The sequence below is a fragment of the Lacerta agilis genome, chromosome 14, assembly GCF_009819535.1.
Source record: "Lacerta agilis isolate rLacAgi1 chromosome 14, rLacAgi1.pri, whole genome shotgun sequence".
NCBI classification, from domain to species: domain Eukaryota; kingdom Metazoa; phylum Chordata; class Lepidosauria; order Squamata; family Lacertidae; genus Lacerta; species Lacerta agilis.
In genome coordinates, this window is record NC_046325.1 from 40,122,768 (window position 1) to 40,150,269 (window position 27,502).

At 49.6% G+C, this 27,502-nt stretch overlaps 1 protein-coding gene across 3 annotated transcripts; it reads right to left on the reverse strand.

The window, feature by feature from the left end:
- Window positions 1-362: 362 nt before the first annotated feature.
- Window positions 363-26,635, reverse strand: EZH1 (enhancer of zeste 1 polycomb repressive complex 2 subunit). 3 transcript variants are annotated; one of them, XM_033169476.1, is made up of 20 exons: window positions 26,544-26,635; window positions 22,107-22,227; window positions 21,569-21,697; window positions 19,713-19,832; window positions 17,498-17,618; window positions 16,840-17,013; window positions 16,127-16,229; window positions 14,476-14,639; window positions 13,419-13,510; window positions 11,782-11,959; window positions 10,401-10,597; window positions 10,200-10,291; window positions 9,499-9,539; window positions 8,983-9,108; window positions 8,648-8,826; window positions 7,069-7,164; window positions 5,965-6,046; window positions 5,682-5,762; window positions 2,557-2,641; window positions 363-2,456 (listed from the first exon to the last, which is right to left on the reverse strand). In XM_033169476.1, exons 1-20 carry the CDS (start codon window positions 26,552-26,554, stop codon window positions 2,396-2,398), a joined length of 2,253 nt encoding a protein of 750 aa, XP_033025367.1. In that variant the 5' UTR covers window positions 26,555-26,635; the 3' UTR covers window positions 363-2,395. The 3 variants fall into 3 exon arrangements, 2 of the variants coding, with proteins under 2 accessions (XP_033025367.1, XP_033025365.1); XM_033169474.1 differs by having other exon boundaries at window positions 26,573-26,628; XR_004427854.1 differs by having other exon boundaries at window positions 2,409-2,456; window positions 5,965-6,117; window positions 26,573-26,628.
- Between the last annotated feature and the right edge of the window lie 867 nt (window positions 26,636-27,502).

A 27,502-nucleotide genomic window follows, 5' to 3' on the forward strand; every position in this document is an offset into this window, starting at 1 on the left:
CGTCCGTGGACCGGACATGCGCAGCACGATACCGGAAACTGCGTCTGTGCATGTCCATGACGCCGAAAATCGCACCTGCGCAGATGCGATTTTGGGCATCTGGAAATGCGCAGGCGCGATTTCCGGCATCACGGACATGCGCAGGCGCGATTTCCAGCATCTCGGTGTGCATGTCTGGCGCCACAGACATGTGCAGACGCCATTTCCTGCACTGCTCAGCAAGTTGCGGCGCCACGGTGCTGTAGCGTGGCGTGCAGGGGGCTTGCCGAGTGGGCGGCTCAGTTGGTGGGGGGCTTGTGGGCCGATAAAACGGCCTTCATGGGCCGGAGGTTGCCGATGTCTGGTCTAGGCTGTCCAGCAATCGCAGCCCCTCTGCCTGGAAAGCCGTGATCCCAGATGACAGAGGGTAGGTTATAGCTATACAGGAGAAAATGCACCCTATGCATGTTTAGACACTATCCATGGTATTACTGTACCTGTCAAATGCAGGGCAAGGGACAGGCAGGGGTAGTGATTTGGCCAATGGATCCTTTCAAAGAGCATTCTACTTGGGATAAATGCGGAAGCTTCTACAATTAGGCAGCTATCTTGATCTGAAATGGCTGAACATCCTTCAGACTAGGCCAAAATGTTGCTCTCTGCTGGTCGTAAGGAACCGCTCCCCGATGCTCCAGGAAATAATTTTGTAGAATTCAAAAACTCTGCATACTACTTGCACGAAACCCAGCCCCATAGTGTAAATGTTCTTTCGCCACCTCTAAATGGACAAGACTGTCACACGCAGCAGCTGCTATGCCAAACTTTGAGATGAGTATCTCGTCTTCTGCTGGTGCCTGCAAAGAACCTCAACAGCAAGAAAAGCTGGCTATTACTACTGCCGGAGCTGATGAGGATCCAGCCCTTAACAGTAATTCACGCCATCGACTCAGCTTTCCACCCTCTACAGCTCACAGAGAGCCCAGCTCTCCGCAGCCTACCCTTGGTGGAGCAAATTATTCTAAAGTGCATGCTAGCTGTTTGTTTTATACATCAATAGGCAGGGGGGGGGGAATCCTGATTTCCGAGGGAGAGGAATTTGGTCAGGAGCAGACTACACATCCCATCATCCCTGGCCACGCTGGCAGGGGCAGATGGGAGTTGTAGTCCCAACACCATCCCTGATACAGCATTTCGTAAGGTCTCATTCTAGCTGGGACACGTACCCCCCAAACATCCCTTGCATGAAACCTCCTGCAGCTTCAAAGGTGCGGATTTTTTCATTCATTCGTTTTAAAAAGCTTAAAGGGGTAGAGCCTGACCAAAAACGTGAACTCAGCAAATGAGGAGGAGTGTTGCCAGTGCTGCAGGGCCCGAGATTCTGCCGGAGGGGTTGGGAGAGGGCAGATGATGAATAAGCAACTTCCTTGCTTCAGAGGCGACGGGAGAATTGCTCACGAGACTCTGGGGGGGAATTAATCCTGCAGGGCTTGTAGCCAGAGTGTCGTTTCTCAAAAACAGCGAGTCTTGGGCAGCGCAGCTGCAGCACCGTTCTGTGCGGTCGCTTTGTCGCCACCAGCAGGGACTCTTGGTTCAGACTCGCAGGACCGAAAACAACCGGGGCTTCCTCTGGACTCTGAGAACGCTTTGTACTTCCCGTCTCCCAATATCTACCGCATACTGATGGGATGGAAGAGACCCGATTATGGCCAGGGAGGAGAAGCCCCATTACGTCCAATGCAACCAACAGAAGGGGTCAAACCACCACCATGGGAGACCCAAACCACAGCCGATGGTGTCTGCGCCTCGTCTCCCATGCTCTTTCACCGGTATGCCCTGGCGCCTCCTACAACCCTCTGCCCCATCTTACCGACCCACTTTAACTGCCCCAAACACTCCTCCTCGCCTTTCTGCCCCGATCTCTATGTGCCCATGCTCCTTGCTTTTAATCTACAGCTCCTTAGCCTATACGAATTCCTTGCTCCAATGACCTCCCGTGCTTAGCACTTCACGGCCCATCCTTCCCTGCAGGTGGGGTTCTTGCTTGTGTTGCAAGAGAAGGGAGGGGGCAGCCAGAGGAAAATAATACTTCCTTCAGCTCAAACCAGGCTTCCCCGCAAAAGACCAACAGAGCCCACAAAGCCCAGCATCCTTCTGCACGGGGCAGGGCTCAAAACGCCTTTTCAGCACCTCTGAATTATCCTCCGGCGGTAAATGGAAAGTGCTCCCCAGCCCAGGCCTTGGAAGTCGGAATCTCACTTCTGTAGGAAGTTTGTGGGCCTCCCCTGCTCCTTCTTTCCTTCTCTGAGGAGGGACCTGGATGGAATGAAGCTCTCACGACACACACACAGCAACAAGGGAAGCAGCATGGATGGGGTGCGGCGATGCTTGCTGGGAGCCAGCGCACCGGTGAGCGCGGCTAGATTATTTCACCTTCTCTTTCTATGCCAACGTATTTGAGCGCGTCTGCCTGGCTGTACCTGTGGAGAAGGGAAAGTAATGTGAACATTATTCCGCAACTTCTCAGAACCTCCCAGAGCTAAAAAGCTGGGGGGAAGGTGCTGCCGCACGCACTCTCACCTGTAATCGAAAAAGAGCTCTTCACCGGCCTGGATCGCTCTCTTGGCGAAGATCCCAATGCGGTGGTCTCCGTTCACCATCACCACTGAGTCAGAGCGAGAGAGGGAACCCATAAGTTGCTCGGCCACATCAATGTATGACAATCACTCCTCCTTCCCTCCCCAGCTCCTCAGGGTCCCGGCCACCCACCAACCATCCACATTTGTGGTCCCGAGTTCGAGGTACTTGCTAAGACACAGCAAAACTTGGGAAGAAGGGGTTCCAGGTGGCATCTTCACAGCCAGAACCTACTTTTGCACATAAGCATCAAACTGGCATAGACAACAGTAACTGGTTAATCCAAACCTTCCCCCCGCCCACCTCAATTTTATTTATCAAGACTAGAAACCCAAAGCTTTTACTGAACGCTAGGATCTATTTCTTAAATTCGTTAGACGGCCAATAGCTATCATTCTCTTTCTGCCATTCTGGATTTTGCAAGGGAGGCTACACTTGCACTCAGTGAAGTGAACCTGGCTTCCAGTAGTACTGTATTTTTCGCTCCATAAGACACACTTTTTTTCCTCCTAAAAATTAAGGGGAAATATCTGTGCGTCTTATGGAGCGAGTGGTGGTCCCTGGAGCCGAATTGCCCAGGGGCCAAAAACAGATAGTGCTTTTTATTTTACAAAGAGAAAAAGGGGGTGTTGAAAGGACCCCGCTCAGCAGCTGATCAGCAAGAGATCGGGAGAGAGATAAGAGTCCCGGCTCCCTTTCAGCCCCGCCCTCTATTGTTGAATGTGCTGCAGAGGGAGGTTGTTTGTTTCCACAGCGACATGTGACTGGCTGATTAGATTATCTGTCTGGAAACTGTAGAAATGGCTCCCTTTCCTTCAGAAGCTGCAGAAATGTGAGTTGAACCCCATAAAAATGGGGCTTTCCCCCCTTTGCAAAAGGAGCTTCGCTTTTCTCCCTTTGCAAAAAAAGCTACAAAAGTTTTAGCTGATCCCAAAAAAACACCAGGGGTTTTCCCTTTGCAAAAAAGCTGCAAAACGTTTAGCTGATCCTCAGAAAAACAGGGCTTTACCCTTTGCAAAAAAAGCTGCAAAACTTTTAGCTAGTCCTCAAAAAAACAGGGCTTTTAGAGGAGGAAAACAAGAAAAATATTTTTTTTTCTTGTTTCCTCCTCTAAAAACGAGGTGCGCCCTATGGTCCAGTGCGCCCTATGGAGCGAAAAATACGGTATCTGGATTAGGGCTTTGAGACATGAGACACTGAGCCTTCATCCCACCTAAGCTTCTTGTTTCTCCCCCACAGCTGCAGGATGTTACTCCCTTTCCCCCCAGAACCCCTGATATTGTTGTTGTTGTTGTTCAGTCGTTCAGTCGTGTCCGACTCTTCGTGACCCCATGGACCAGAGTACGCCAGGCACGCCTATCCTTCACTGCCTCTCGCAGTTTGGCCAAACTCATGTTAGTAGCTTCAAGAACACTGTCCAACCATCTCATCCTCTGTCGTCCCCTTCTCCTTGTGCCCTCCATCTTTCCCAACATCAGGGTCTTTTCTAGGGATTCTTCTCTTCTCATGAGGTGGCCAAAGTACTGGAGCCTCAACTTCAGGATCTGTCCTTCTAGTGAGTACTCAGGGCTGATTTCTTTGAGAATGGATAGGTTTGATCTTCTTGCAGTCCACGGGACTCTCAAGAGTCTCCTCTAGCACCATAATTCAAAAGCATCAATTCTACGGCGATCAGCCTTCTTTATGGTCCAGCTCTCACTTCCATACATTACTACTGGGAAAACCATAGCTTTAACTATACGGACTTTTGTCGGCAAGGTGATGTCTTTGCTTTTTAAGATGCTGTCTAGGTTTGTCATTGCTTTTCTCCCAAGAAGCAGGCGTCTTCTGATTTCGTGACTGCTGTCACCATCTGCAGTGATCATGGAACCCAAGAAAGTGAAATCTCTCACTGCCTCCATTTCTTCCCCTTCTATTTGCCAGGAGGTGATGGGACCAGTGGCCATGATCTTAGTTTTTTTGATGTTGAGCTTCAGACCATATTTTGCGCTCTCTTCTTTCACCCTCATTAAAAGGTTCTTCAATTCTTCCTCACTTTCTGCCATCAAGGTAGTATCATCAGCATATCTGAGGTTGTTGATATTTTTTCCGGCAATCTTAATTCCGGTTGGGGATTCATCCAGTCCAGCCTTTCGCATGATGTATTCTGCATATAAGTTAAATAAGCAGGGAGACAATATACAGCCTTGTCGTACTCCTTTCCCAATTTTGAACCAATCAGTTGTTCCATATCCAGTTCTAACTGTAGCTTCTTGTCCCACATAGAGATTTCTCAGGAGGCAAATGAGGTGATCCGGCACTCCCATTTCTTTAAGAACTTGCCATAGTTTGCTGTGGTCGACACAGTCAAATGCTTTTGCATAATCAATGAAGCAGAAGTAGATGTTTTTCTGGAACTCTCTGGCTTTCTCCATAATCCAGCGCATGTTTGCAATTTGGTCTCTGGTTCCTCTGCCCCTTCGAAATCCAGCTTGCACTTCTGGGAGTTCTCGGTCCACATACTGCTTAAGCCTGCCTTGTAGAATTTTAAGCATAACCTTGCTAGCGTGTGAAATGAGTGCAATTGTGCGGTAGTTGGAGCATTCTTTGGCACTGCCCTTCTTTGGGATTGGGATGTAGACTGATCTTCTCCAATCCTCTGGCCACTGCTGAGTTTTCCAAACTTGCTGGCCTATTGAGTGCAGCACCTTAACAGCATCCTCTTTTAAAATTTTAAATAGTTCAGCTGGAATATCATCACTTCCACTGGCCTTGTTGTTAGCAAGGCTTTCTAAGGCCCATTTGACTTCACTCCCCTGATATTATCCGTGCTCAAAACCTCCCCTTCCAGGAAAACCGATTCTACCGAAGATTTCTACTTTCAAAAACCTGCAGTCACATTTCCGGGGGTTTTGACAACAGAACCGCTTTGCTGCGGTCATCTTTATCTGACCCGATTATTTAAAAATGCATTCCCTACCATGTCTGCTTGATTTATTTTTTGGGGGGGGGAGGAGGGGATGAGAAAGACACCAAGGGGGTTATTCTGCTACCACAGGACAGTCGCTGAGCCCACCCACCCATCTTACCTTTGGCATAACAGTTGGGGTTGACAGAGTGGTTTGCAAACCGGATTTTGTTGCCTTTCCGGGTGGCGTCAACAACGAAATCTGTCCGGGGAAGAAAAGCAGAGCTAAGGAGACCACAGATGCTACTGGGCCCTATTGAAATAGCTGAACTGCCTCCCTCCAAACCGAGCAGAGGGGCTGGATTGGGGGGGGGGTTCCCCCATTGCCATGCGAACTGCTTCCCCCCATCCCCTTCCCCTTCCATTACTCAGGATTGTGTCACTGATCCGACGCGGTCAGTTACCGTTATTGAGGTTGAAGAGGAAGCTGGACATGTACTTGTCATAGACCTTCCCACGTCGGTCAGCCTCATCTTGAGAGATGAGCTGAAGCAAGCAAGGAAGGAAGGACAACAGATAAAAGCCAGTGAGTGGGCAAAAGGAGACCAAGTCAGATCCTGTCAAGCAAGCAGATAGGGTTGTTACAGGGGTCAACTTCCCTCAAAGAACCCCTAGTTCGGGCAGACAAGAGCCCACCAAAATCAGACAAAGACCAGCGCACATTCCCTGCAAGAAGCAGGGAGCTAATACAGTCGTAGCTTGGATCCCGAACGCCTTGCAAGTCAAACGTTTTGGATCACAAATGCCGCAAACCCGGAAGTGAGTGTTCTGGTTTGCGAACGTTCTTTGGGAAACCCAAATGTCCAATGCGGCTTCCGTGGCTTCCGTGGTTGGCTGCAGGAGCTTCCTGCAGCCAATCGGAAGCCATGCCTTGGTTTCCGAAAGTTTTGGAAGTCGAATGGATTCCGTTCAACTTCCAAGGTACCACTGTATAGTCATGGAGAACAAGAGAGCACCCAACCCTAGCTCAGCCTCAGTTTCCCGTAGAACAATAAAGACCACTGGCTATGCGTTTCAACCCACCCCCGAGTCCAAGAGAATACCATCATGGCTGCCTGGAAAGTTTCCCCCAACACCACAGCTGGCCACAAATGATCACAAACGCAGAGGCTGGATCTTCAAGCCCCAGGCACCATTACTTAGAAGTAGTGGTGACCAAGGAAGGGTGCCCAGAATCCAACGGTAGGCTGCCTCATCTTAGCCTTTGGGCTATGGGGGGGGGGGGGATGGCGAACCCTAGCACCGTCGCCAGAGCTAGCCACAGAACGCACTCTGGAGAAGGATCTGACAAATGCACAGGTTTCTCATCCAACGCCGGATCTGCTTCCTGACCAAAGAAAGCTGCGCTTCCTCCACGAAGTCCCTTTTCCCCCCTTACGAGATCATGGAGGTGGGGTGCCAAGAAATCTTGCTTTGCTGCCCCGCGCCCTCCACCCCACCCCTTTGACACCAACAGAGCAAGGGAAGGAATCTGGAGCTCCCATGCCACATCCTGCCTCCCAACTCACCTCCCCGCAGTACTCAGAGATAAATTCATTCTTCTGCACCGCCTCCTTGATGAAGGTTCCCCACCCGGCAACATCCGATGGGGCGAGCAGCAGGTGCTAAGAGGAGGAGAGATGGAAGGTGTCTCAGCCTGCCCTGCTAGGTCCCTGGGAAAGTGGCGGGCAGTTCTCACTGACCCAGGGACTCAGAGGGCTGGGAGGGACCAAATAGGTACTCCAGACCCCCTTCAACACATCCGTTATCCACTACCCACATCTGTTCAGCAGGATGCCTGTCCTTCAAAGCCCCCCCCCCCCAATCAGTTGATGCTCTTAACACAGGCTCCCTCAACCTCGGCCCTCCAGGTGTTTTTGGCCTACAACTCCCATGATCCCTAGCTAGCAGGACCAGTGGTCAGGGATGGTGGGAACTGTAGTCTCAAAACATCTGGAGGGCCGAGGTTGAGGAAGCCTGCTCTAACACAAAGCTCCCAATCCGTTGGTGCTCTGCGCCTGGAGCAGCACTGCTCAGAGGATCCCCCCTTTGGAAAAAGCACGCTGCTTAGCCCTTACGGCTGTGGAAATGAGTCCTTGTTGAAGCCGGGAAACTTACTTAGCATTCCCAATTAAAGAATGGCGTTGGGGTTGAGCATTCCTCTTCTTCGCTTTTAATTGGTTTTTACAAGTTCATTCACGCTCAAAATCACAAATAATAAGAATTGCACAAGATTCCTCCGAATCTCAAGACTTCCCTCCTCCCTTCTGTGGGTTCTGTAGTTAACTTTTTCTACTGCGTACTATAAATCATCCTGTTTTTTTTCCAGTCCTCCATCGTATCCAGTCTATGTAACGCTACAAGAGTTATTTAAGAACCGCCATAAGAGTTCAAGTGTTTACAGTGGCCTGTTTGCTTCCGCTTGCTCCTCCCCATGGCTAGCAGAAGCAAACTGAGTTATGCAAAATACACCAGTTGCACAGAACTCCTATGCAAGCTTTCCCCGTCTGCCCCCCCCCCTCACAGCAAATTCAAATATCCACACCTTTTCATACAAATCATCTATACAGTTCCATACAAATAGTCTATACAGTGACTTCCACCTTCCATACAGTACTTTACTTCAAATTCATTTGTATGGAACTGCAGCAATGCAGGGAGGAATATAGGAAAGATAAAAAAAAGTTGAATAATGTGTAACTAGAATTAATTACTGCTTCTTGTTTCCTTTGTTTGTATCTCTCTTGCATTGGAAGAAGTTACCTACGTGACTATACACTTAGTCTTACTTTTTCTTTTCTTTTTTTTCTTTTTTCCTTCCCCTTTTTCTACTTTTTGAGGTTCTTATTTTTGTTGGGGTTTTTTTTTGCTTGTTTGTTTGTTTTTTTTTTTTTACCTTTTGTTGTTATTCCTTTGTATTTGTATCTGCGAAAGGTTTTTAAATTCGTTGTGAAATTGTTAAATCTAAATCTAAATAAGGTTGATATTTAAACAAAACAAAACAAAACAAAAAAACAAATATCCACACCTTTTCATTACCACCAACCCGCAACATGCAATCTCGACTAACCTTCTCTCTCCTTCCCCACTCTCTGAACAGAGATCTACCTTCTTAAGACCCCGCTGGATGCTGCAGTTCTTGCAGGAGACCACCTTGGATTCCCAGTGCTCTGAGGCGCCGCAGGTCAGGCAGAGGTCCGGGTCACACTCTCGGACCGCCAGGTAGCACGGGCACTGCTTCGTGTTGCACTGCGTTTTGCACCGGCAGCCGGGGAAGCGGTTCTGGCCTTGCGGGAGAAAACAACAGAGACATCTTTCAAAGGGGCTCCCGCGCCACGAGAAAAACGGAAAACAAACCCCACATGAGGTCGAGTGCCTTCCCACTCTTCCTGGGACGCCACGCGCCAGGATTTTCAAGCCCGGCCTAGTGCCTTGCCCCTTACAGTCGGGATTGCACTGGCAAAACTTCTCGCAGAAATTCTGGGTCATGATGCAAGGGCAGGAGCTGTCGCAAGGGTGGTCCGGGTGGTCGCAGGGTTGGTAGTTGTACACCAGAGTGGAGGAGCTGTCTGCACAAAGAGAAAGAGGGGAAAGCTGTGAGCTGAGCCCCGTAGACGTTTGAGGGCCGGACAGGCAGGAGACCCCCAACGGACAGTGTGCCCCACGTGCAGAGGGCCACGCTCAGCTTCACCTAGCGCTAGAATAGGGCTTGAACGACAAGAGGCAATCGTAGCTTCCCTGTTAAGGGTTTTTCTCTGAATAACACTAAAGGCAATGAGGGAAGACCTGCTCTGACTTGAATGCCACTGCCTTAGGGGAAGCGACAAGGGGATTCTGTTCAAGATCCAAACAGGAAAGACTACAGGCATGGCAAAGCTGGGTGCCTGTTGACATTCTGCCCCCCCCCCCCCAAATTCCCAGTTGGGCAGGAAATTGAACCAGGGGAGTATGCACAGTACCTTTTTTAAGTTGGATCTTCCGACAGTGAGCAGCCCAGAGCCTTTGTTGGAGAAGGGGCAGGGTGAGAGAGGAAGAAGAAGAGTTTGGATTTGATATCCCGCTTTTCACTACCCGAAGGAGTCTCAAAGTGGCTAACATTCTCCTTTCCCTTCCTCCCCCACAACAAACACTCTGTGAGGTGAGTGGGGCTGAGAGACTTCAGAGAAGTGTGACTAGCCCAAGGTCACCCAGCAGCTGCATGTGGAGGAGTGGAGACACGAACCCGGTTCCCCAGATTACGAATCTACCGCTCTTAACCACTACACCACAGAGAGAAAAGAATGCCCCAGCTTTAATCCGGACGACACACCATGCTGAATCCCCAAGGCTCAGCAGCTTCTATCCTGATCTCCCCTGCCGCATCCTTCCCAGAGGAACTGGGAGCTGGGGGAACAGCAATATGGGCGGCAGGGGGATTTCCAGCCCAACAACACTCAGAGAGGGGCGTGGGCATGAAGCCGCCGCATCTTAGATCTTTGACCCCTTTCCTCAATATGTGTGGGAAAGCAGAAACAACAGCTAGGGGTTCATTTGTTCTGGGCAAACCCCCCCCCACATAGGCTTCATCAAGGGGCAACTATATTCTGTAGCCCAATGGAACTATTTTTACGTGGGACTTCCTCGTGAGCCTCCTACTGGACAGGCTGTCCTGGCCACACACCTGTGCTTCCTCTTCTTCTTCTGGGAGGGATTCAAGAGCTCATTCATGGGCAGCTTCATGATCAAGGACTCCTTTACTGCAAACTGAAAGACCTGCCAGGAGAGAAATGCAGCTCGTTCAAAGGACTCTCGGCGTCAGGAACTTTGCCTGGTGCTGCTGCCGGCGGTCTGCTCTTCCCAGCCCCCCAGAGGTCCACCGTACCTGCTTGCAGGTCTTGGTTCCCAGGAGCCGAGAGATTGAGCAGAAGTTGTTGAAGTAAGTCCCGTGGAAGACGCGGAAGAGGGACTCCTCGGCTCCGGTCCACTCGACAGGCTCCAGCGGCATGTCAGCCATGAAGGGCTGCGAAGAGGCAGGGCTCAGCTTCGGCTTGGTTGGGGTCTGGCAACGGGAGTTCGCCTCTAGGGCGAGATGAGAACAAACACAAAAGGTTGGAAAAGAATCCGCCCAAAAAAGCAAGCTGCAAAGGAGCTACTGATCCCTTTTGCCGCGGGACAATTAAAAAAAAAAAAAAAAGTAGGCTTTTATCAGATGCCTTTATCTCTAACCCCACTCCAGGCTTGAACCTAGATGCAGAAAGCAGGTACTGGGATTAAGCTCTGTTTGGAAGTACCGTATTTTTCGCTCCATAGGGCGCACCTTGTTTTTAGAGGAGGAAACAAGAAAAAAAAATTTTTTCTGGTTTTCCTCTAAAAGCCCTGTTTTTTTGAGGATCAGCTAAAAGTTTTGCAGCTTTTTTGCAAAGGGAAAAGGCCTGGTTTTTTTGAGGATTAGCTAAAAGTTTTGCAGCTTTTTTGCAAAGGGAAAAGCCCTGTTTTTTTGAGGATCAGCTAAAAGTTTTGCAGGTTTTTTTTTTGCAAAGGGGGAAAAGCAAAGCTCCTTTTGCAAAGGGGGAAAAGCAAAGAGGAAAAGCTCTGTTTTTATGGGGTTCAACTCACATTTCTGCAGCTTCTAAAGGAAAGGGAGCCTTTTCTACAGTTTCCAGACAGATAATTTAATCAGCCAGTCACATGTCGCTGGGGAAACAAACAACCTCCCTCTGCAGCACATTAAACAAAGGAGGGCGGGTCTGAAAGGGAGCCAGGGACTCTTATCTCTCTCCCGATCTCTTGCTGATCAGCTGCTGAGCGGGGTCCTTTCAACACCCCCTTTTCTCTTTGTAAAATAAAAAGCATGATCCTCTTTTGGCCCCTGGGAAATTCAGTTCCAGGGACCACCATTCGCTCCATAAGATGCACAGATATTTCCCCTTACTTTTTAGGAGGAAAAAAGTGTGTCTTATGGAGCGAAAAATATGGTAAATTCTGGAGGAACCCTGCCCTGAAAACAGCAGGCTCATAGCTGTCAACTTTCCCCTTTTTTGCAGGAAGTTCCCTTATTCCAGCGCCGTTTCCCATTGCAAAAAAAGGGAAAGTTGACAGCTCTGAGCAGGCTATGCGTCTCCTTCGATCTGTTTAACTAGCAACCCCAAGAAGCACAGGAAGACCTTGCTCAGCAGGAACTGCTGGGGGCCACGATTCCTGCAATTCCTGCACACACACACACACACCCTTCCCACAGGGCAATGAGAGGATCTGTCAAGTACCAGAGGAACTGGAGGCCCAGTCATTGCCCGTGTCTCTGTCGCTATCGCCTTCTTTCACTTCGTTGCTCGTGGAGGCAGAAGCGCTGGGAGTGGTATTGAGTGTGACATGCCTGCGGCGACGTCGTCCAGAGCACTTGGAGCGCGGGTTGTGCAGCACAGCAAACTCCTTGGCTCCCTCCTATAATCAAAGCTTCATTAGAAGAGCCCACACAGAGACATGGGAATTCCCTAGTGCTGCGTTTCTCAAGTTTGGGCCCCCAGCTGTTGTTGGACTACAACTCCCATCATCCCTTGCTAGCAGGACCAGGCTTGCACCTGCCTTTGAAGTTTCTGTTGTTGAAGAAGAACGGTGGGTTTCAGGTCAGTATCAGAGTGCTGGGGGTAGGGAATTTGAAATGTTCTTCCATTAGCAATGGGGTGAGCTCCCGTTGCTCGGTCCCAGCTCCTGCCCACCTAGCAGTTTGAAAGCACGTCAAAAGTGCAAGTAGATAAATAGGTACCGCTCCGGCGGGAAGGTAAATGGCGTTTCCGTGCGCTGCTCTGGTTTGCCAGAAGCGGCTTTGTCATGGTGGCCACATGACCCGGAAGCTGTACGCCGGCTCCCTCGGCCAGTAACGCGAGATGAGCGCCGCAACCCCAGAGTCGGACACGACTGGACCTAATGGTCAGGGGTCCCTTTACCTTTTTTAATGCTTCTATATTCTACACAGAACAAACAAGTCATTCTCAAAGTAAAATAATAAATGGATGCCAAAACAAAATAGAAAATTCTTTCCAGTAGCACCTTAGAGACCAACTGAGTTTGTTCTTGGTATGAGATATCTGAAGAAGTGTGCATGCACACGAAAGCTCATACCAAGAACAAATTCAGTTGGTCTCTAGGGTGCTACTGGAAAGAATTTTCTATTTTGTTTCGACTATGGCAGACCAACACGGCTACCCACCTGTAAATGGATGCCAATCTGACATAAAAAGGGCTTGCTTACTAGTGATTTTTGTAAGCCACATTGTGAGCCTTTTGTAGCTAAAGAACAGAGCTTTTAAATAAAAGTAAATAAAACAAACATTCAGAAACCACCTGGAGAACTTAATATTCTCCCAAGACATTCCGGTGCTGGCCTTATGAGTTGCCATTCTTCAACAAAGGAAGAAGGGAGACTCTGGCATGCAGTTACTTACTTGGAACCGATCAGGAAATTTGATCCTATTCATTCAGGGCAGAACGGAGGCAACGGTTTCATTTCCCACTTACAGGTGTTAACCAGCACAACAAACCAAGGATGGCTGTGTTATCATCACTAGCTGGTGCTGCTGTGAATGGCTGCTACACTTATCTTGTATACATTCAAGGTTTGCACAGAAATTCTCACAGACTATCATTTGTCTCTCTCTGTCAATGTGTGTGCGCATGAGACAGAGAGAACGAACAGTGCTGCCTGGGCTGTGGACCATGAAAAGGCATGGCACAATAAAAGTGCTAGCCTTAAAAGGTGCTAAAGAACTCCTCTCTCTTTTCTTTTTTTTTGCTCCAACATATACCACCCTAGAATTCTTCACTTCTAAGTGTTCTGAATAGATTATCTTCTTCCTATGTGTACACCTCTCTCCCACCCGAACGTAACCTCTACCCAACATACCAACCACAGGAAGCACTCCGCCCCACAAGGCTCCATTTCAATTTTGGTTTCTCTGTTCTTCCGCTTGTAAACATTGGGAGTAGCGTGAAAAGCTAGAAGACAGAAGCCATTTTGCTGTGGTTACAATTCTGCCAAGATCACCTGTCGCTTTGATCCTCACCAGAGGTCCACCCTCCCCCTTCCCGTGAGAGTACCCCAAATCCAGCACTAAATAATAAAACTTACTATTACAAGTTTGTGAGAACTTGGTAATAACCCCACCCATATCCAGCACACCACCATTAAGAATGCAAGAGTGGGGTGGGTTAGGGGGCTTTTAAGGGGGGGGAACTATCCTCCCAAAGAACTTGAGAAACTGCTCATGTCTTTAACATGCTGCTAATTAATCTTGCAATGTTTCATTACGGATGAATAATCCAAATTGAGCCTGGCTGGCTGAGGTTACCATTAGTATTGCAAGAGCTAACCCAGGGTTTCCCAAAACCCTGGGGTTTTTTTCAGACTACAACTCCCATCATCCCTAGCTAGCAGGACCAGTGGTCAGGGACGATGGGAACTGTAGTCCAAAACACACACACACACACACACACACACACACACACACCACAGATGGAGAGAGACCCAAGTTTGGGAAACCCTGAGCTAACCAATAGGAATTTTAACTGAAAAGTTCGCCTGCAAATGAATTATGGTTTGTAATCGCGACATGCGTTTTACAGATTTTGTTAAACCACTCTGGGGTAGACAGGTGGGTGAATGGATAAGCAGGTAGGCAGGCAGGCTAGCAATTTATCTAGGGCAACTTTTTGCAGGGGCACATTCCAAATGGTGGGTATGGATACATTTACAGAGGAGCAGTTGTATCCTGCTAGGGACCTGGCAAGACAAGATTGGCTAAGATCTTTAGGGAACGTTTCCCATGTCACAGGGCCACAGCTGGGCCGCGTCCGATACTTGGATGCAACCGCTTTGGAATAGGCACTGCTTCCCCCTGGATTTGAAAACTGGAACAGAAAAGGCGAGGGAGAGAGAGGCGGGGATTGTGTCGGAAACTTACGATGGAGGAAACAGTCGTACTTGAAGCAGCGCCTGCAGAAGAGAGTGTGGAAAGAGTGCAGGGCCTGCTCACGCTGAACAGATTTGGCACACGGTCCATCGATGTTTGGCGTGCATTGGGGAGGGAGCACATTCGGGTCAGACTCTTTTGTCAGTTTTCTGTATCTGTGGAGGGGGTGAGGTGGATAGAAAAGTCACTCAAAGGCACTTGAGAAGGTGCTCCAAATGATAAGAGGATTGCTCAGAGCCAGCTGGGTGGACGGACAGTTTGCATCGGTGACGGACTTGAAAACACCTGCCACTTTCTAAAATTCTTCTTCTTTCAAAGGGAGTGTGCTGCCATTTCAGGGTTTCCTTGCTATGAGGCAGATGCCGCTTTTGGTGTTACTCAAGCACAAAGCACTATGCCCAGGAATACAACCGAACACCTTCAAGGGAGCTCCAGACATCTGCACAATCTTCATTACGCTGCAGATTCTGGGATCACAGAGTCAGAGCAGAGTCTAATCCAGCTCCTTTTATGAACCACATTCATCCGCTGCCCAGTGCCCAAAGATCAGCCCACCTGGTCCAGACTTTAGCAGCCAAGTGCATGGCACGGCATAGGCCTACAGAGGATATTGCTCAAAGGTTCGTTGAACAAGGAAGCGGAGTCTCACACTGCAATGGGGGGAGGCCAGAATAAGGCAGCGCACACACCAGGATCATTTCCATGTAGCAATTAAGGGGAAAAGCTTGATTTAAGTTGCGCATCTCTACCTACACTGGGAAGTTGTGGTATTCACGTAGGATTAGATGAGACGTGATACATTGTCTTAGACATTGTGCGAGTGAGCAAAAGACATTCCGATATCCATATGTGATTGTGTTGAGTGTAACGTCCCTTGCTGGTCTATGTTCAAGATATGATTTCTTAAGGACCAATTCTACATGACCTGAAATTGGCAAGAAATTGGCTGTTCCTATTGGCTGCCTTAAGCTTCCATTACCATGAGACGAGAGAGTCACGTCTCTCCTTTAGTTAAGTTTGCTGTTTAATTTACAACTGGCTGGTAAGGATGTGTCCCCTTTGATAACCTCAGAGCATCTGTCCCTTTGAGGCCTGAGTAGTGTCAATATGGCAGGGATCTGCCAAGGATATTGTCCTTCACTTCCTACTATCAATCTTCTGTCCTTTTTTCTACCTGATCTTTGGAATGCTAATAGACCTGTAGCCAGGGAAGTTAGTTCCTGGAAAAAAAAACCATTCTGCAAGGTTCAAAGAGTCTTTGTTCTCCTCATACCCTCGTGGGTTTTTTTTTTGGGGGGGGCTGCGCTGGAAGATTGTGATTGGCTCATTTGAATTCTGTAAGGCGGTTTCATGTGTGAATAAAAGTGCCTGGGTGTAGAGAGAGAGAGAGAGAAGCTTTTTCGCCCACTCTTGTCTCCCAGTCAGGCTTGTTGGTCAAGACCTCGTCTGTCTTTATTTGAACTCACGCAAAGTGGCTTAAGCAGAACGCCACAGGAAGTAATGGGTGAAACTCACAAGTTCAGCTGCACAAACCATGTATTCCAGTTACTGATCCTGGGAATTCATAACTCGGCCTACTCTTACAACCCATGACTAGAAAACCCAAGAGACTGCGTCAAGAATTAAAAAAAAAAACAGCTACCTCTCCTTCATATCATCTGGAAAGCCGTTCTCTGGGAACATTGACGAAAGAGCAGTGAAGATCATGTCGTTTGGAAAGTGCTTCTTCAGACATTTCTTGTTGCCTGAATCACAGGGAAGGAGGGAAGGGTGGTGATTTCTGAATTAAAGCACTTTATTCCCCTCCCGGAAATGGTCTTCCAAGATAGGAGTGGCCCAGAGCAGTTAGAAAAAAAACCCTATAAAAGTAAAGCAGATGCTCGTACAAGCACTAGATAATACGCCAAGCGTAAGACAGAGGAATCCCTCAACTTTATTCTACAAAGAAAACAGGTTACATGGAATTATTGTATGTAGTGTCCACTCAAGGCTTCCCATGCAGCAAAATACACAAGTTACGGCCATCTTGATCTGCATGTAAGCTGAAATTTAGTTCTTACAAGAAGAGGACCTTCCGCGTAGGAATTGTGGAGTGTTTGCAGCAGCCCTTAACCTGCTCCTTCTCAGCAGCCTTGCTAGCGACAAAAAATGCTAGCAAACTTAGGGAAACTAAAGACTTGTTTGGGGTGGCTTCCATAAGATGACTGATCATTTCTGGGGTGATACAAGAGCCGTGAATTTTAGCAGAAATGGACTCCGATCTGTATAACAAGCAAGGCCCGTATGGTTCTGACAGCATCGTGGTGCGCCATAATAGGAGGGAGGAGGGTGACGCTGGGAGGGTAACCGGCTTACCTTCCACGGAAAGCCACTTCCTCTTCCGGGTGACAGGCAGCTCGTCCTTCGCCGCTTCCTGTTTGCCTTCCGCAGCATCGTGGCCTTCCTCTTCCTCCTCAGAGTACTGGTTGAGCGCATCCACCAGCTCCAGGAACACAGCATCGCTGATCAGGACGGACGTCGAGAGCATTTCTGGATGGGAGAATCAGGCAGAAGGTGGGATGGCATATACTCAAGCGTGGAAAAGATGCAGCTTCTCTGTCATCACAACCATGATGATGTCGACGAGGACACACAAATCCAGTACAGTGGTACCTCAGGTTACATACGCTTCAGGTTACATACTCCGCTAACCCAGACATAACACTTCAGGTTAAGAACTTTGCTTCAGGATAAGAACAGAAATCGTGCTCTGGAGGCACAGCAGCAACGGGAGACCCCATTAGCTAAAGTGGTGCTTCAGGTTAAGAACAGTTTCAGGTTAAGAACGGACCTCCGGAACGAATTAAGTTCTTAACCCGAGGTACCACTGTATGTACGAGCAGAGCAGAGTCTGTAAGGGTGATAGACTCTTCCAAAAATGAAATGCTAAGAACTCAAGGAATCCCCCCTCCCGCCCACCAGCCGCCGCCACGTCGCCTCTTACATCCCTGTTGAAAACTACCGCCCACGTTACCTTCCTCTCCGTGGACTTTGCCGTCATAGTTGTTAATGAGCTCCTCGATGAAGGTTTCATCCTCCTCTTTCACCTCGTCCCCCATGTAGGGGATGTTGCACAGAACGGTTTCATCCTCCACCTGCAAACGGAGTAGACACAGCAGGTGGTTGTCCCTTGTCCACTCACCAGGAGAGCCTGCAAATGGCAGATTGCACGGCTGCCTTAACGAGATCCCAGGGGGGTATTTAGTGGTCTTGCTGCACAGCCCCTCTCTCAGCATCACAGATCAGATCTTCCTTCATCGGTGGGAGAAGGGATCCTGAATGCAGTATTCCCCTCTCCCACCCTCTGATGGCAAGGCCATGCACATCTATCCCTTCCTGTAGAACGGGCTTTCCCAAACTTGGGTCCTCAGCTGTTTTTGGACTACAACTCCCATCATCCCTCGCTAACAGGACCATGCACATAGTTCTGATCCTACCCACTCGGAAGCAGCAGGGCATTTTCAGAATTTCTGCTCTCTAATTATTTGTTGGTCTCCTGGATTAAATAGTTTTGAGGGGGGGGGGAGACAGCAAGACAAAGTACTTCCCCATACACCAGCACACACTCGACCATTGCAAGGTGCACAACTCACTCTTCTGGCTATCATGCAAAGAGAAGAGACAGCCTTGACAGGTGCAGCTAGATGACGAGTGGCAGGCATTTTATAACCTTACCATCTCGACCCAGATGCAAGAAGGCAACAGGGGAAAAGAATGGAGGGGGCTCAAAAGAGGCGGAGCAAGGGCGGGGCGTTGGGGGCGATCTGCCCCGGGTACCGCCCTGGGGGGGGGGTGACACTCGGGGCCCCACCCCCGCAATCGGTGATTCCAAAGCCGAGCCCAAAACTTTGCATGGCGCACAGTGATGTCTGGCTTGCTTGCTTGCTCGGCCGGCGCCTGCTTTCCTTCCCTTTTTTTTAAAAGGGCTTTTTTCGGCGCTGGGCTGCAGAGCCGCGGCGCGGAGTCGAGGGGCGCGCCAGCGAGGCGTCACGCTTGTGGCTGGCAGGACGCCCCTCCTCGCTGGCCCGCCCCTCGCCTCTGCCCGGGCTAGCACCGAAAAAAGCCCTTTTTTCTGGGCATCTTAGAGTTAATGATGCAAGAGGCGTTCTGATCCTGGGAGCCTTGCCCACTGTAATACGGGCACTTTTCCTTTGTCTAGAAAAGGGGAGGTTTGTTTTCACTTTCCCCTTAGTCTGCTCAGTGTTCTGCGTGCTCAGTGTACTGTTACTGCTGAATGTGATTTCTTTGTTTGCTGCAGACGTGCAGCTCGGGTCTGTAGGACTTGTGTGTGTGCTACTAAATAAAGCTTAGTTAAGATTAGTAGCACTGGTGTGTGTTGCGTTATTTCAAGACACCACGAAGCAGACCTCAACAAGCCATCCCGTCGCTGCGTTTCACTCTGCTACTGGAAGAACGCTCAGAGCGCAGCAGAAGTGTGCCTGGGCGCCATTGATGTCGGAGAAGATCGTAAAGGTGATTGATTGCAGTGCCGGCCAGCAGCACCACTTGGGTCAAAGCTTTTATGACCCAAATATCACAACAGGGAAGGAAAGCAGCCGCTGGCCATGCGTCGTGCGTCATGACGCATGAGCGCTACAGAGCAACACCCCGCCCCGGGGGGAAAGGGGTGCCTTCGGGTTTGGCACCCCGGGTGGCCAGGCGGCTTCCTCCGCCACTGGGGCTCAACAACTGGAATGGCATGCAACTCGGGGGCTTCAGAAACTCATACTTGCCCCCAGGGATTGCTTCCTGCAGCCCCTGCACCTGGGTTTTTGCAAACGGATCGAAAAGTTCCTTACAATGTGGGAATCTGAAGCCGGGCACCTCTGCTAGCATGCCTTATCTATCTCTTCTCACTCTGATCCTCTCTGTAGGTGGGCAGGGAAACAGCCTCACATTGGAACGCAAGCTTCTACTGGCAGACCATTAATGGGACATTTTTTTTATTATTATTCTGCAAATCATGCCGGACCTCCTCAGTCCCACATGGGGCAGAGTGTGAGAGATATACCACCCCTTGCAGCACACCCCCCCCACAATATAGCCGGGCAATATGCAAAGCAGCTCCCTTTCCCCAACTAGACACTAAAGCCTGAATCAGGAACATTTGCTCAAAATAAGAAGTTCTTACACAAAACTGTTACTTGCAGCAAGGGATTCTGTATGTGTGGTAGCAGCTGGTCACCTACCATGAAATTCTGCTGAAGTGGGGACCAGGAATACATGATAGGCACCAAAGCCACAGTGTTCAAAGTCCGCATGAACAAGGTCTGGGTGGTCAAACTGGGGAAAACGCTCTCGACTGTGCACTGGAGTGGTGAGAAAAGATGTTACACAGCTGACAGGTAGCAATTTATTCAGTCATCTAATGCCAAGGTAACATCAGCTCCACTGACAATGGTTGCTCAACCCAATTGAAGGTGCTGGTTCTTAAATGCCAAGGCCCATCTCCCAGAACATTAAAAAAAAAACACCAACATACTGTACTGTAGTCATTGTGCGTGGCTCTGCTAGTGCTTCTCTTTCGACCTATAAGACCCTGCTGATTATTCCTCTGCATTCAATCGGGCAACAAATTAAGACAATTCCATTCAGATGGGGATCTAGGGTGGGCTGTGACCTGGAATTGTGCTGCCGTGTTAAAATGGGCTTGATCTTGTTTGCTGCCAAGCCATAACAGTGGTGCAAGAGCTGATTGCGACTATGCAGAGACCAAAACAAGGCCCCTTAAATATGGTCAGGTGCACCAATTTGTATTCCTTGGAAGGGCTTCAAGACATGATTCCGGGGAGAAGCCCTCAAATTAAACCTGTTCAACCCACAAACACACTCTCGCTACCTCTGTCCTAGAAAGGCAAGTCTCTAGCAAGATGGGACAAGAGAACGGAACAGCCTGAACAGAAATTCTTGACATCTGTTGTTTTGTTCAACCTCCTCTAACAGAAATCTATACGCAAAATGGAACAATGGCAAGGAATGAAGGGCACATGGCAGGAGGTAACAGCATTCTAAAAACAATATTCCTCTCTTCGTCATCTAGGACTCAAAGAGACTGTGCTAACTTCCTTTTGCATCATCACTGGGCACAGCTGAGCAGAAGGGACTGCTACTAGCCAGCAGGAGGAACTGGAGTACGACTAAGCAGGAAAGCCTTTATACTATTGAAAGCAAACCATTCTATCCAAATCCATTTCTGCATGTTTCCCTGCTTTTGTAAAGGTTAGCATTTTTTATTCAGCGTTCAAACTGGGATTCTCCATGGGACAATGGTTTGCACGAGCTGGTCTATGCCACACTACTTAAGCTTTTCAAAAGCGCTTCTCCAATTCATTATTGTAAGATCGTCAGTGGTTGCTCATGAGTAATCCGCCAGAAGCCGAACTTCTAACAACTAAGTTCTTTATTGTGCAAATATTTACAGTGGAGCTAAAATACAAACGTCCATCTCATCGCTCAGCAGAGTCCGGGAATGACCATTTCCGGTTTTTGGTCCAGCACAGAAGGCACGGGATTCTAAACCCCCGCCTCCCCCTTCCACGTTCTTCCTCCCTTCGCGATCGGAGCGCGGGAAAAGGTCCCTGTTCCCCACTTCCTGCTTGGTGTTGAGGCTCTGTGATCCTGTCACAGCCCCTGTCCCGACTCCCTGCTTCCATCTCCCCGCCCCACAGGAGGAGTGGTCTCCTCCTCCAGAGGAGGAGGATGACGAACTGCGGAGAGGGGGAGGTGGGTCCCTGTACCGCAACGGATCTGGGAAAGCTACCTGTCGGGGTGAGGGGGGTTTCCTGATAATTATGAATAAATTGTAAGCCTGAGATGTGGAACCTGTGGCCCTCCAGATGTTGGTCAACTCCTGTCAGCACTGCCAATGGTCAGGGTTGATGAGGATTGGAGGCCAACACCTGGAAGGTCACAAACCCTGGTTTATAATATGGCACTGCAGAACACAAAAAAGTAGAGATATCTTGGTGTGTGGATACAAATCCTAGGGTCACAACACGGCAGACTGGCACATCCACAGAACCCAACAGCTGCCACCTCAACATACCTGTTTGAGAAAAGGATGCCCTCCAACCAGCTTCATGGATTGAATAGGTTGAACTCTAAGCTTCTTCCAGTCTTCGTTCAGAATGTTTATCTTCTCCTGAACCTTTGCGTAGTTAGACACAAACAGCGCCTAGAGGAAAAGAAGATGCTTGATGGCCAACCTCACCCTTGGGAAGTTTCCAAATCCTTTTGCCACTGGGGAAGGTGCTCCATGGAGACTGCTTGAACTTAGCTAGCAGGATGTTGCTGTTAAGCCTGCATCCCTGATAAAGGAATGATTAATGATCTTATGCAGGTTGGCAGAATTTCAAAGATGAAATCCACACGATTTTTATGCTGGTTCAGAGGAGAGCAATCTTTCCCACATAACAGCCTGGAATGCCACCTGCTTGCCTTCACTCTCAAATATGTCACCGTATCTTTTCTATCAACTGGGAGACCTCCTTGCCCTCTCACACATTCATGAGTGAGTTCTGGTTTTCCTTAGTTAATAATTTTAAGATTTTAAAACGACAGTCATCTCCCTCATGGCTCTTTACCTTGGCTCCCATGTTTGCTTGCAGTCTCTTGAGCTGCCTAAGGCGCATATATTCTGACTTGACCTTCCTTTTCCAATAATGGATGCATTTTGATGTTGGTACGGCTGGAATCTCCATTTTCCTGGGGGGGACGGGGACAAGAAGGAGCATATGAGCCATGTGAACAGTAAATGTAACCAGAGTTGTTGTTGTTGCTGCTGTTGTTAGTATTATCGGCAACAAATCTCTTTCTCAAGAAAAGCTACATTCCTCTGTTCTGTATCATTCACGCAAATTGATATATTTACTTTTTCTAGTTACAGGTAGGTAGCCGTGTTGGTCTGCCATAGTCAAAACAAAATAAAAAATAAAAAAATTCCTTCCAGTAGCACCTTAGAGACCAACTAAGTTCGTTCTTGGTATGAGCTTTCGTGTACATGCACACTTCTTCAGATACACAGCTCACACCAAGAACAAACTTAGTTGGTCCCTAAAGTGCTACTGGAAGAATTTTTTTAAATTTTTAAATTTTGTTTTTACTTTTTCTGCATAGCTATTAGTCCCGGGAAAGTAGGAAACCTATGGCAAAGGAAGCGAGAAATTCCCAGCAGCTGATATTCCACTAAGCATTACCTCTGGTTCTTGTTATTTCACTATACATTGCTCTCATTTTATGGCTTCCTCTCCCTTTATAATAAAATCTTGCATTCTCAAGATCCTGACGGCACCCAGTAACAGCTTTTGTTTGGTGCAGTTGCAAAGCTCTAATCATAAGGTGGGTAGGCCCTTACCATCACCACCAACACTTCTGCAATAACTTAAGAACTGCAATGGCTGAAGTATGTGGGGATTTCAATCAAAAGGGTGCAATTAGAGTTTAGAAGGCAACGTGTGCTTGTGATTAACAACTAGTTGAAGAGGAGGGCATGGCTTCTCCTTCTCACACAGCTGAACTATGAATTGGGGAGGCAAGGACTTCAGACCCTCAAAGAATGCAGGAGCCACAGCAGAGAGCAGGCAGAAACTGCTATAGATTTAGACATACAGGTGAAACTCGGAAAAATTAGAATATCGTGGAAAGGTTCGTTTCTTTCAGTAATTCAACTTAAAAGGTGAAACTAATATGTGAGATAGACTCATGACATGCAAAGTGAGATATGTCAAGCCTTTATAATTGTGACGATTATGGCGTACAGCTGATGAGAACCCCAAATTAACAATCTCAACTTTGGGGTTTTCATCAGCTGTACACCATAATCATCACAATTATAACAAGCAAAGGCTTGACATATCTCGTTTCACATGTCATGTGTCTATCTCATATATTAAACTCCAGTAGCTAATGAAGACAATTGCTTACATAAATTAACTTTTCTACGATATTCTAATTTTTCGAGTTTCACCTGTAGTTCTCTACTCCAGTGAACAGTTGACCACAATCTCTTTTTCTTTTTCCTTTCACTAGGAAGAATAGGGAAATCACAAAAGACCCTTTCATCTCTCCTCATTCAACAGAACGGAGGAAACATTGCAGAGCAGCTTTCTCCAACTGTGCTGGCTGGGGCTGGTCCAAAATACCTAGAGGGCACCACATTGGGGAAGGCTGTGGTACCCATACCTGGGCGTTTCCAGGTGCTTCCACCAGCACCACAAACAGGTACAATTTAAGTCAGAAAGCACGGAAACCTGCCTAGATCAACACTTGAACAAGTGTCGAAAATAAAGGGGTGGAGGAAGAAGCGACAAAGCCTCGCCTACTGACCACGAATTCCTCACACAGCAGCCAAGAAACACACCACACAAAAACAAGCTTCTTTTTCTCCCCCCCCCCCCACATATGCCTCTGCCAAAGACCAGGAAGCAGAGGAGAGAAGGCTGAAAAGTGCAAAGCTTTGGGAGCATTGACAGGCAACCCTGTCAAACCTCTGACCTTATGGGGAGATGTCCCTGACACCCCCACTCCTTCTTGCACCCCCTTATGGGGAGATGTCCCTGACACCCCCCACCCCTTCTGGCACCCCCTTATGGGGAGATGTCCCTGACAACCCCACCCCTTCCTGCACCCCCTTATGGGGAGATGTCCCTGACACCCCCCACCCCTTCCTGCACCCCCTTATGGGGAGGGGTCCCTGACACCCCCTTCTAGCACCCCCTTATGGAGAGATGTCCCTGACACCCCCACTCCTTCCTGCACCCCCTTATGGGGAGATATCCCTGACACCCCCACCCCTTCCTGCACCCCCTTATAGGGAGATGTCCCTGACACCCCCACTCCTTCTTGCACCCCCTTATGGGGAGATGTCCCTGACACCCCCACCCCTTCTTGCACCCCCTTATGGGGAGATGTCCCTGACACCCCCACCCCTTCTTGCACCCCCTTATGGGGACATGTCCCTGACACCCCACCCCTTCTTGCACCCCCTTATGGGGAGATGTCCCTGACACCCCACCCCTTCCTGCACCCCCTTATGGGGAGATGTCCCTGACACCCCCACCCCTTCTTGCACCCCCTTATGGGGAGATGTCCCTGACACCCCCCACCCCTTCCTGCACCCCCTTATGGGGAGATGTCCCTGACACCCCCCACCCCTTCTTGAAACCCCCTTATGGGGAGATGTCCCTGACACCCCCACCCCTTCTTGCACCCCCTTATGGGGAGATGTCCCTGGCACACACACCCCTTCTTGCACCCCCTTATGGGGAGATGTCCCTGGCACACACACCCCTTCTTGCACCCCCTTATAGGGAGATGTCCCTGACACCCCCACTCCTTCTTGCACCCCCTTATGGGGAGATGTCCCTGGCACACACACCCCTTCTTGCACCCCCTTATGGGGAGATGTCCCTGGCACACACACCCCTTCTTGCACCCCCTTATGGGGAGATGTCCCTGACACCCCCACCCCTTCCTGCACCCCCTTATGGGGAGATGTCCCTGACACCCCCACCCCTTCTTGCACCCCCTTATGGGGACATGTCCCTGACACCCCACCCCTTCTTGCACCCCCTTATGGGGAGATGTCCCTGACACCCCACCCCTTCCTGCACCCCCTTATGGGGAGATGTCCCTGACACCCCCACCCCTTCTTGCACCCCCTTATGGGGAGATGTCCCTGACACCCCCCACCCCTTCCTGCACCCCCTTATGGGGAGATGTCCCTGACACCCCCCACCCCTTCTTGAAACCCCCTTATGGGGAGATGTCCCTGACACCCCCACCCCTTCTTGCACCCCTTTATGGGGAGATGTCCCTGACACCCCCACCCCTTCCTGCACCCCCTTATGGGGAGATGTCCCTGACACCCCCACCCCTTCTTGCACCCCCTTATGGGGAGATGTCCCTGACACCCCCACCCCTTCCTGCACCCCCTTATGGGGAGATGTCCCTGACACCCCCACCCCTTCTTGCACCCCCTTATGGGGAGATGTCCCTGACACCCCCACCCCTTCTTGCACCCCCTTATGGGGAGATGTCCCTGACACCCCCCACCCCTTCCTGCACCCCCTTATGGGGAGATGTCCCTGACACCCCCCACCCCTTCTTGAAACCCCCTTATGGGGAGATGTCCCTGACACCCCCACCCCTTCTTGCACCCCTTTATGGGGAGATGTCCCTGACACCCCCCACCCCTTCCTGCACCCCCTTATGGGGAGATGTCCCTGACACCCCCACCCCTTCTTGCACCCCCTTATGGGGAGATGTCCCTGACACCCCCCACCCCTTCCTGCACCCCCTTATGGGGAGATGTCCCTGACACCCCCACCCCTTCTTGCACCCCCTTATGGGCAGATGTCCCTGACACCCCCGACCCCTTCCTGCACCCCCTTATGGGGAGATGTCCCTGACACCCCCCACCCCTTCTTGCACCCCCTTATGGGGAGATGTCCCTGACACCCCCACCCCTTCTTGCACCCCCTTATGGGGAGATGTCCCTGACACCCCCACCCCTTCTTGCACCCCCTTATGGGGAGATGTCCCTGACACCCCCCACCCCTTCCTGCACCCCCTTATGGGGAGATGTCCCTGACACCCCCACCCCTTCCTGCACCCCCTTATGGGGAGATGTCCCTGACACCCCCAACCCCTTCTTGCACCCCCTTATGGGGAGATGTCCCTGACACCCCCACCCCTTCCTGCACCCCCTTATGGGAAGATGTCCCTGACACCCCCACCCCCTTCCTCTGTTTTGCACCTTCCCCCCGCCACAAACACACACATTTTCAGGGGTGTCCCTCTCCCTTCGGTTTCCTCCTACCCCGGAAAACAGTTCCCCCATACCCTTCCCCGCCATTTCTGGGGAAGGGGTTCCCCGCGGCACCCCAAATTGCAAATGCTCCCCCTCTCAAAGGTCCTCACTGCATAGGCCTGGTGGGGGCCCCCCCTTTTATCCTTCAACCCACCGTTCCCCCCCCCCACCCCCACAGCCCCCTCCCCTTCGAGGCCCCTCCGTCACTCACTCCACAGACATCGCACTCAGGTGACCTACAGAGACCACAGAAGCAAACCACCCCCTCCGCCTTCCGATGCGCGCATGCGCGGGGAATCGCGTCACCGCTTCCTCCTCTCCGGCTCCCCGACGCGGGCCCTCTGCTTCCCGCAAAGCCACGCCCCCTTTGCCGCAGAGACCCATAGACTGTCAAGGGTAGAGGTGGCGCGTCGGGGGCGGTTTCCGGGATCCGTACTCGTTTCCTTTCCTCTCGTGCGGTGAATTAAGTGGACATTGGCAATAGAGCGGGGTGTTGGTGGGGACACACGTTTGTTTGTTTGTTTGTTTGTTTGTTTGTTTGTTTGTTTCAAGGTTTTTAGCGGGGCTGCGTCTGGCTAGCAGGTATCCGTCCCCGTCCCCCTTCCAGTTAAAAAAAAAAAAAAGAGCAGCGAAGTAAGACATTCTTTTTTTGTGTATAAATTGTATTAAGCTTTCTGTTTTACGATTTAAAACATTCATCTAAACAACCTTAAAATGTCAGTGACTTCCCTTCTTCTCTTTCCATGGTTCAGTTTGCATATCACAAATCCTTGCATATTTTACATAAACTGAACCATTCCGTATTCCATTATTAGGCTACATCCGTCAAAACTTGTTTTCACTGTTGAATTTATCTTAATGCTGCCCGCGTTTTCAAGTGTACACAGTTTCTTTCCATATATTCAATAAACATTTCCCAATCTTCTCCAAACGTGTGTTGTTCTTGTTCTCTTATTCTATATGTTAGGTCCGCAAGCTGCGCATATTCCATCAGTTTAGTTGGGAAAAAGTCAGACGTTCTCACCCCCTCCTCCAATTTAAGGCGTTATTTAGAGCAGTGTTTTTCAACCTTTTTTGGGCAAGGGCACACTTGTTTTATGAAAAAAATCACGAGGCACACCACCATTAGAAAATGTTAAAAAATTTAACTCTGTGCCTATATTGACTATA

Coding starts and splice junctions, on each gene's coding strand:
- EZH1 (XM_033169474.1), bottom strand. CDS start 26,619: ATGCGCGCATCGGAAGGCGGAGGGGGTGGTTTGCTTCTGTGGTCTCT. Junction 17,014..17,497: donor CAAAGTCCACGGAGAGGAAG/GTAACGTGGGCG, acceptor TCTCCCATCCAG/AAATGCTCTCGACGTCCGTC. Junction 2,457..2,556: donor GAGCTCTTTTTCGATTACAG/GTGAGAGTGCGT, acceptor CCTTCTCCACAG/GTACAGCCAGGCAGACGCGC.